A 9,690-nucleotide genomic window follows, 5' to 3' on the forward strand; every position below is an offset into this window, starting at 1 on the left:
TCAGTTTCCCTCCCACAACCACTCCTGGAAAAACCCCATCTAAATACCTGCATATTTTGGTCTTTCACCTGGAAATCTCCTGCCCTACAGTTTGGACTATTCAGCAGTGATTTGCAGGCTCATGCGGGTGTCAGAATCACCAGAGGCAAATGAAAAAAGATTCACATCCCTGGGCTCACCAGAGGGTATCTGAATTCAGCAGGTCTGAAACAGTAGTGAGGCTGGGGAATTTTAATCCCAGTCCAAGGATTGTGATGGGGATTAGGGGACACTTGCAGCCATTCTGTGTTCTGACCACCAGAGGGCGCCGTGGACCGAGATGAGCGGTCTCCCTTTGCGGTCTTGTTGCTCCATCAAGGACTTGCTGGTCAGACGACAGGCTAGGGGTGAACCGTGTCCCAGTGGGAAGGAACTTCCACAGAGAAGGAAGCTGGACGTCAGGAAAGAGGCTCACAGTGGGCAGTGATTCTTGCACACTTGGACTCCTGAGCTCAGAGAGGCCAGGGCCCAGCCTGGAATCCCTATCAGCCTGTCCTGCTCTGGGGTGTGCTGTTTACCCAACACCGATGCAGGGGCAAAGGCTTAGTGGCAGCTGCTCTGGCTCCCAACCCACCTAGGGCTCTTTGTCCTGCCAGGGATGGGGGCAGAGGGTGGACCCCAGGAGTTTCAGCTATGAGTCAGCTCTGAGTGCCCAGGGGATGGGACAGGGGCTGCTGGCCAGGGATAGATGCTGGCCGGCGGGACCCTGCTTCCGCAGCTGTGGGTGGCCTTGGTGATTCAGCTTCCCTCTGCCTGCCTAGAGGGGTCCCGCCCTGGGCTGGGAGAGGGAGGAGCTGTTCGGGTTAGGGAGGGGCGAGGGAGGGGTATTAAGGGACCCCGTGGTCCAACTCTTCCGGATGCTGAGGCTCCACGGGATAACTGGCCAGAGATTGGGTGGTTCCGAGACTGGTCCTAGGATGAGGTCTCCTGGGGGGAGGGTGTCCTTGAAAATGAAATCTCTTGATGGGCTAGGGCTTTTTATCAGGCTCCCTCAGAAAGATACCCCAGGGTCTCCCGCCGTGTGTTCATCTCTATGGGGGGCCTGCCTTGGCGCTGGGTGGGGAGGGGCCTGATCCTCCACCGGTGTGGGAATGGGGGACAGACAGGCTGACCACTCCAGCTAGGAAGAGGTCTGCTGACGGAGGTAAAGCTAGGCTGATAGAGGAGGAGCTGCGAGCGGGCGGCGTGGGGGAGGGGCGAGACATCCCTCTCGGCTTCGGGGGCGGAGCCTGGCCGGAGGTGGCGCCTGGGGCTCAGCCCAATTTTCCGGGTGAGGCTCGAGGGGCGGCCGCGGAGGCGGGGCCTAGGGCACGGAGCCTCGCTCTCCGCCCGAACCTGGCGAGAGATCCCGCCGCAGCCTGAGCCGCCGGGAGCCGGAGCTGGCGCCGAGGCCCTGCCGGAGCCGAGCTGAGTCGAGCTCGCCGTCTGACACCGGCCGCAGCGCAGGCCGGCGCGTCAGCAGGGTCTGGGCACTGTCGGAGGCAGCGAGCCCGACCACCGGGACCACCGGCACCACCGGGCGCGGGAGCCCGGATCGTCCTTGCAGGCCTGGCCTGAGCACGCTGGAGGACCTGGGGTTTGGACTGAAGAGAATAGGGATGGAGGATTCCATGTAAGCGTAGCGTGGGCACTAGGAGGGGAGAAGAGTGGAGACTTCGCCTGGCACGGGGCAGAGGTGCCCGGCGCTTACTAGGCCAGGCTTGTGCACCAGGGAGCCTGGCATCCCAGCAGAAGCGACCTAGGCTCTGACCTGCCTGAGCCGGGGACACAGCATAGCTCTTGGACCTCGGCTGCCGCAGGCCGGGCACAAGTAGCAGTGCCCTCACCTGAGACCGAGCGGGATCCACAGTGGGGCTCTCTGGTGGCCCAGAGCTGGTCGCTGGGGAGCCGGCCTCCTGCCCCGGCCCCACTGGTACGGATGTGCCGCTGCCCGCGGGAGCGCCATGACGGCAGGATGACCTCAGCTGAGGCAGTGGCGGTGGCTGGCGGTGCTCGGTGGGCTGGGTTCCCCCAGTGGCCCCCTGACACCCCGCTGGCGCTACAGCGGCCTGGCCGGGCCTGGGTGGCCGTGGCAGCGCTGGTGTGGCTGCTGGCGGGAGCCAGCATGTCGAGCCTCAACAAGTGGATTTTCACGGTGCACGGCTTCGGGCGGCCCCTGCTGCTCTCGGCGCTGCACATGCTGGCAGCTGCGCTGGCATGCCACCCGGGGGCACGGCGCCCCATGCCCGGCCGCACCCGCCGCCAAGTGCTGCTGCTCAGCCTCACGTTAGGCGCCTCGATGGCCTGTGGCAACGTGGGCCTGAGCGCTGTGCCCCTGGACCTGGCGCAGCTGGCCACCACCACCACGCCACTGATCACGCTGGCTCTGTCTGCGCTGCTGCTCGGCCGCCGCCACCACCCACTGCAGTTCGCCGCCATGGGCCTTCTCTGCCTGGGGGCCGCCTGCAGCCTGGCCGGAGAGCTCCGGACACCCCCAGCTGGCTGTGGTTTCCTGCTGGCGGCCACCTGCCTCCGTGGGCTCAAGTCCATTCAGCAGAGTGAGTACCCAGGACACTGGTTGAGGAGGTGGGGATCGGGGTGGGAGTGTGGCCTGGGTGGCCCTGTGAGGGGCCATGGCCATTATCCAGTTTTACAGATAAAGAAACTGAGGCACATGGCTCGGGAAGAGTCAGGAACTGAGGCTCAGAAAGGGCCAGCCTCTCAGTGAGTTCCAGGCCCCAGTCTTAGGCTCTAGAGGCCCAACCAGTGTTTCGTCCAGTTGGCTGCCATAGATCTGTGGTCCATGTTTTGTCAAGCCTGGATCTCCATACCTGATCGAGGAAGTCACTATATTGTCCCCATTTGACAGGTAGAGGGGCTTTCCCTGGGCCATGTGAGCAGCAGAGGCAAGATTTGAACCCAGGCAGGCAGACTTCATGCCGTCCAAGTGATGTGACATAAGGCTATGGACCTGAGGGAGGCCTGATAGTGGAGACTAGGGAAAGAGAAAGAGGGCAAGGCCATGAGCTGGGATTTGGAAGTCGAGGGCTTTTGCTAAGTCTGGGAAGGGTTGGTATTTACTGGGAGCTGCAGTGTAACTGGTCCCATGCTAGGTGTTGACCTTGAGTCTTCATGGCAACCACCACCTTCATCCCCATTTTACAAGATGCTGGAACTGAGACCCAGAGAGGTTCATGATTTGCCCACAGTCACACAGCTCCTAAGGACTGGAATCCTAGTCCATGTGACTCTTGACCTCAGCTCTGATGAAAGGGGGTTGGGGGCTCTGGACAGAGGGTAAGGTGGAGGTTCCAGGCCTAGCCCCTGCTAAATCACTCTGCCTGAGGGTGGAGACCACCTTCCTGCCTGTCCTACTGAGGGTCCTTTGAGTCACAGCCTCCACCATCTCTCTGCCTCAACCCAAGGGTGCCCACTCAGGTTGGGGAGGCCTGGGTTCCAGCCACACCTGGGCTCGTGCTTCCTGGGCAACCTTGGCCAGAAGCGGAGATCTGGATCTTGTCTGGGCCTCAGTCTCCCCATCTGTTTGGTGGAGGTCAGAGTTGATAATCCCAGGGCTTTCTTGGTCTCCCTCCCTTTCAGCTCTGAGATCCTGTGACCCAGGCCTGGGAGAGAGAAAGGGCTGCTCCAAGGGCCCTGGGCTGGGGTTAGGGCAGCCTGCAGCCAGAGAAGGTTGAAGTCAGAGCTCAGCCCTGTCTTAGAGTCATTGGAGCCAGGACCCAGAGTCCCTGTACCCATCCTCCAGGGCCCTGAGGTGGGGCCAAAGCCCAGTTCTATTTTTGCCTTCAGGTTACATGAGAGCTGGGACCTGAGTTCTGGGCATGAGTCAGTGGGAAACTTGACCTTGTACCCTGCCCTGAGCAGGGCCAGAAGGCTGGGAAGGCCCCAGCCTCAAAGCTCACATCATGTCTGCTGAGGCCCAGCGCTTCTCACACAGGAGGAGCCCCAGCCTGCAGGACAGGCTATGGCCAGCCAGGCCTCGGGCACATGGACATGGGGTGGCAGGTACCTGGCATCAGGCTGCTCCTTGGCTCTGCCAGCTCTCTCCTTGTCTCCTGCCTGCCCCTGAAGGAGGTTGGATGCTTGCTCTAGGTGCCCACAGCATCCTCTGCTTCCTCCATCAGGACTCCACCTGCCTTGTATTATAGCCTCTTGTTTACCTGTCTGCCTCCCACCAGACAGGAGCTCTGAGAGGGCATGGCCTGGTTTTGAGGCAGCTCCATGTCCCCAGCACATAGCCTGGGGCCTGGCCCAGGTAAGGTACCCCTTAAATGGTGGATTTATTAATGGTCTGATGGCAGAATTGGCAGGCTGGTTAAACTCCTTGGCTCAGGGTGCTAAGGAGGGAGCTTAGGAGGCTGGAGGCCCCACCAACAGAGATGGGAGCCCAGCAGAGGTGGGGAGGAACAGACTGGAGATAAGGGGTGAGATGGGTTTTGGACAAGAGGAGGTTTCTACTGCCAGACTTTCCAGGAAAGTCATCAGGGCCAAATTTAGACTAGAGTGTGAATGGCTGACACCAGCTCCTTCCCTGAGGGCAGACTCCATGGGAGCAGAGGATGAAAGTCCAGAAAGAGGAGTGCCCAGCAGCCACGGGCAGGTCCAGCAGCATCTCTCCTTCCTGGGCCAGTTGTGGACCTGGGGGGCTACACGGGGAGAGGAGTGATGCCACCTTCCCACTCACAGAAAGGCTGGGAAGTGGGGGTGCCAGCGTGCTGAGACTTGTCCTCAGCTACATCCACCTGCATGAGGGAACAGCCTGACCCTGCCCGCTGAGCTCTCAGGCTGGTGAGGAGAAGTAGGGATCACAAGGCAGGGGAGAAGTGCTAGAGCCAAGGTGGCCATAGCTGTGGTTGGGTGGCTACTTCTAGGGGAAACCAGAGAAGGCTGCCTGGGGGAGGAGGCAGGCAGTGATGGTGACAATAATGTAATAATAGTGGCGAACACTTGCTGAGCCCTCACTGTGTGCCCACACCATGCCCAGCTCTTCATACAGTCAGAGTAGGAAAGGGCGTTCTGGGAGGGGGAAGCAGGGCTTGCCAGGGCACGGGTGTCAGCCAGCCGGGGCAGCGTGTGGGGGATGGTGACAGCTGCTGTGGCCAGCAGTTGCTTCTGGGCACCAGGCCCTGCACTCAGCACCTCACAGGCCCCCGTGGGGGGCATGTTGTCACCTTGCCCACGCTCCCACGAGGGGACAGGCATAGAGAGAGGGCGGCTTGTGTCATATCACACAGCTCGTGACGGAGCAGAGATGGGATAAGCCAGAAGCCAGCGGAATGGGGTCTAGAGAACATTTGTCCACAGGTGACTGAAGCTTGGCGTGTTCAGATGCTGAAACAAAAGTGTCTTTGGAGGAAGAGAGGTTGTTTGGTTTTTGTTTGTTTGTTTTTGGCCACACGTGTGGCATGCCGTATCTTAGTTCCCCGACCCCATGCCCCCTGCATTGGGAGCACAGAGGCTTAACCGCTGGACCGCCAGGAAAGTCCCAGGAGAGGTTGAAATGCAGGGTTTGGTGGGAGCTGGCAGAGGAGGGGTCGCTGAGGAGTCAGTATGACAGGCTGGCATTTTGGGGCCCCGGGTGGGTGGCCTCTGGCAGAGGATCCCTGCTCTTTCCCTGGACTGCAGCAGAGGGAGGCAGAGGGCTGGGTGGGATGCAGAACAGGAGCAAGTCGCAGGAGGAGGAAGTTAGGACCTTCCTGCCTGGCTGCCTCTCAGAGGGTGAAATTTGCCAAAGACCCAGGAGGCATTCCAGTTATCTGTTCATTTCTAGAAATGCTTGATGGAAGGACTGTTGCCTAGAGAACAAAGCCAAAACATCAGAATGAAATGGAGAGAGAAATAAGATTTCCTATTCTAAGCATAGCCTATGAGTAAGCGCCTCTGTGGCTCTTTGGAAAGTGTGTGTCAGAAAATGCATAGAGGCTCAGAGAGCCCTGGGCGGGGATGGGGAGCCATGACTCATTTCTCTCCACAAAAACTGTCTCCTTGCCTTCATGCAAGTACTATCATTTCATCTGAGCCGGGTGTGATTTTATGATGGGCACCACTGGTTTTGTGAACCAGCTGGGTTGTAACATGAATACACACACACACACACAGGCACACATGTGCAAGATGGTAGGATCCCCTCTTTCCTTGCAAAGACTAAGTTTTCCTTGCAAAGACTAAGTTTTCCTCTGTGTCCTGGATTCATCTTGACAAGCCCCAGCGTTGGTAGCAAAAGATGCTGATTATCAGCGATGAACAGTGAGTGACAGCCGGGAGCAAACAATGATCTTGTTGTTCCCTGTCATCCCAATAGTCATAAGTGATCGAACATTTGATTCAAACAGTTTTTATTATTTCAAACTCTCTATCTTTTTTAAGCTAAAGGCCACATAGCTAGTAAGTGGCAGAACGGGGCTGCTGGTGGCCTGTCCCTACTCTGGCGTGGGAGCTGCACTGTGGGGCTGAGGGTGCGAGAAGGGCTGAAGCCAAGAAAGCTGGGTCGGGGTCGCTTGGTTCAGGGCCTTCAAAGTTGGTTAAGAGCCCAGGATGTTTTTCTCCAGGACCTGGGGAGCCCCTGAAGAATTTTTTTTTTCATGTTTATTGATCAGTGGGACATCACAAGCAGATTATTGTTTCAGCCTGTGGGAGGAGTAGGTGATAACGCTTATTTATCTTATCTTTCTACATTTACTGAGCACTTACCTTCTAAGGGCTTTATGTACATTATCTATTTTAATCTTTACAACAACCCTGCATATTTAAGGTTTTATTATCCTCCGATTTTGCAGGTGAGGAAACCTAGGCCTATAGAGGTTAAGTGCCAGGTCACAGGTAGTCAGGAGGGGACCTGGGTCACCACTCAGGCAGTCTGACTTTGGATTCTTGACCTTCCCGTTACAGAGCGGGAGCCACTAATTCCGCCTGAGGGGTTGGGGCAGGCAGGCTTCCTGGAGGATGGGCCGAGGAGGAGGTTGTGCTGGGTTGGCCTCATGGGGGTTGTCTCGCTCCGGGTGCTGATGGCTGCTGTCCTGGTTGCAGGTGCCCTGCTGCAGGAGGAGAGGCTGGACGCGGTGACCCTGCTGTATGCCACCTCGCTGCCCAGCTTCTGCCTGCTGGCAGGCGCGGCCCTGGTGCTGGAGGCTGGCGTGGCACCGCCGCCTGCCCCCACCGACTCCCGCCTCTGGGCCTGTATCCTGCTCAGCTGCCTCCTGTCTGTGCTCTACAACCTGGCCAGCTTCTCCCTGCTGGCCCTCACCTCGGCCCTCACTGTCCACGTCCTGGGCAACCTCACTGTCGTGGGTAACCTCATCCTTTCCCGGCTCCTGTTTGGCAGCCGCCTCAGCACCCTCAGCTATGTGGGCATTGCGCTCACCCTTTCAGGAATGTTCCTTTACCACAACTGTGAGTTTGTGGCTTCTTGGGCTGCCCGCCGGGGCTTCTGGCGGAGGGACCAGCCTGGCAAGGGTCTCTGAGACCTGAGGGAGCACAGGGACCACGCGGGACTGCCTCAGCCTGAATCCAGCCTTGGCCCATGGCCATGGGAAAACGGGGAGACTGGACAGCCTCTGGGGCCGTCGGGGGAGATGGGTCTTCCTGCAGGGCCACCTTGGAGGCTGGAATGGGGACTCCCAGAGAGACCCACCTCCTGTCCCTGCCTGCCTCTCCTCATCACAGACCCCACTCACCACTGGATGGTGGGTCCAAGCCCGGCACAGTCACTGTGCTCGTCAGAGTAATTATTACGATGAGTATCAACTACTACGCCGAAAACTGCTGGCCAAACTTTGAAAACCTCACCGTGTTCTAATGATGAAGATGATGATGATGGTGATGATGATGATGATGATTCTTGGGGGTCGCACAATCCTTCCTCCAGGAAATGGGGGAGGCAGCTAGGAGGCCCAGGGAAGGGCTTCTTTGCTGCTGGGCTTCCCTAGGGAGTTGGGGTCGTCTGTGCCAACTCCAGGCAGCTGCTGTGGCCTCAGCCCTGGGCCCCCCAATTTTGGGTCTTCCGTCCTCAAATAAACTATTTTTGCTTGTACACCTGTGTCATTCCTCGGGGTGGCAGCCAAGGGCCGATAGCTGCCAGCTGCCCACAAGGAAACGAGGAACCCCTCCCTTACCAACCAGGGCCTGGCCAGGCCCCCACCCCAGCCCTCTGCTCCGGCCCCTGCACGCCATCTTCCCGCAGCCCCGGGGGCATCTCCTAAAACACACACTTTCTGTGGCTCCACACTGCTCTTGGGACAAGGTCAGAGCTTCCTGCACCAGACCACAGGGCCCTCAGGGCCTGGCCCCACAGCTTCACCAGGCTCCTCTCCCCTCTCCCCTCTCTCCTCTCCCCTCCTTGGGCTCCACCTTCCATCTGCACCCGCTTCTTTCAGGTCCCCCCCCAACCCCCGACACCAAGCCTCCCCACCAGAGCCTCTGCACGTGCTGGTCCCCTGTCTGCTGTCCACTTCCTACATCTGCTTTTCCCTTTCTCATGGCGAAACTCTTGCCTGGGGGTGAAAACCCAAACATGCAACCCTCCTCTAAAAGAAAAACCGAAAAAGAAGCCTGAGGAAGGAAGGGCCTGGACGAGGGGCCGTGCCCAGGGCTGTGGGCACAGAGGGCAAGGAATCGGGTGGCTCCATGGAAGGAGGAGCACTGGGGGGCGGGGGCACCTGGAGGGCTGGCCTGACTCAGCTGCATCACATCTCATCCTTCCCTTGGCTGTAAGCACTTAACTCCCGCCACCTACCTGCTTCTGCTGGGGGCCGCCTGTTAAAAACCATAAGGTCCCTGCCTGGGTTAGAGAGACCTGGGGCTTAATCCTGCTCCGCCCGCTGCACTGTGTACCTGGGGTAGGTACCTCCCCTCCCTGAGCCTCAGTTTCCATATCTACAAAATGGGCTGATGATCCCCGTGGAGAGGATTCCAGTGAGGAGCCTGGTAGGCAGGGCCCGGGGAGGAGAGAAAACGATGGGGCCAGTGGGCTTGGTCCCTATCTTGGGCTAGTCATCTACTCTCTCTGAGGCTCTAGGCTCATATGGAAAATGGGAGGATGGGAGCTAGACCAGGCCGGGGTTGGGGTCTCGGGGGCCTGGGACTCAGGGAGGAATCATGCATTCCTTCACATAGCCAGAATTCGTGGAGGACTGCTGTGCCAGCCAGTGATAGACAGGGCTGCATGGAGGGTCGGCCCCAGGCTGGGGGTGGGGGCAATCAGGGCCTGGGAGGCACCCAGCCTGGGCAGGACAGGCGCAGGGTTTCCTGGCTCTGACCTCAGCCCAGGCCCATCTTGTGGAGGGGAAGTGGTCCTAGGCTGAGTCACTCACCACCCACCCTCCCTGTGACTCAGAGATGCTACCGGCCCAGCCCCGTCCTGGTGTAGCCTGGATACCTCCGGGCTCCGCACTGAGGCTTGGCCAGACAGGATAGAGGATGAATGGCTTCAGGTGGGTAGGGCCTCCTTGGTCCTCAGGACCCTTCCCCATTCAAGGAGCCCCCTGCAATAGTAGGAGCCTCCTGCAGTGCCCAGGCCCTGGCTCCTGGGCCCCAGAGAATGCTTGGCTTTAGAGTGAGCCTCCCATCTGATCAGAGCCAGCCCCTGGCGGTTGTGGGGGCAGAGTGGGGGGAATTGGAGCTGTGCTTGACCTGAGGGCCACCCAGCATTGAGGTGAT

At 59.1% G+C, this 9,690-nt stretch overlaps 1 protein-coding gene across 1 annotated transcript; it reads left to right on the forward strand.

Annotated features, from left to right (window-relative positions):
- Nucleotides 1-1,321: 1,321 nt before the first annotated feature.
- On the forward strand, nt 1,322-8,065 carry SLC35E4 (solute carrier family 35 member E4). Its single transcript, XM_060118873.1, has 2 exons — nt 1,322-2,576; nt 7,063-8,065. Exons 1-2 carry the CDS (start codon nt 1,958-1,960, stop codon nt 7,494-7,496), a joined length of 1,053 nt encoding a protein of 350 aa, XP_059974856.1. The 5' UTR covers nt 1,322-1,957; the 3' UTR covers nt 7,497-8,065.
- The last annotated feature ends 1,625 nt before the right edge of the window (nt 8,066-9,690 follow it).

This window comes from Mesoplodon densirostris, chromosome 15 (assembly GCF_025265405.1).
Source record: "Mesoplodon densirostris isolate mMesDen1 chromosome 15, mMesDen1 primary haplotype, whole genome shotgun sequence".
Taxonomy (NCBI): Eukaryota; Metazoa; Chordata; class Mammalia; order Artiodactyla; family Ziphiidae; genus Mesoplodon; species Mesoplodon densirostris.

Excerpts from the sequence above, each read along its gene's own strand:
- SLC35E4 (XM_060118873.1), top strand. The coding sequence starts at position 1,958 with ATGTGCCGCTGCCCGCGGGAGCGCCATGACGGCAGGATGACCTCAGCT. Across the intron at positions 2,577-7,062 it reads GCTCAAGTCCATTCAGCAGA|GTGCCCTGCTGCAGGAGGAG; the intron begins GTGAGTACCCAG and ends TCCTGGTTGCAG.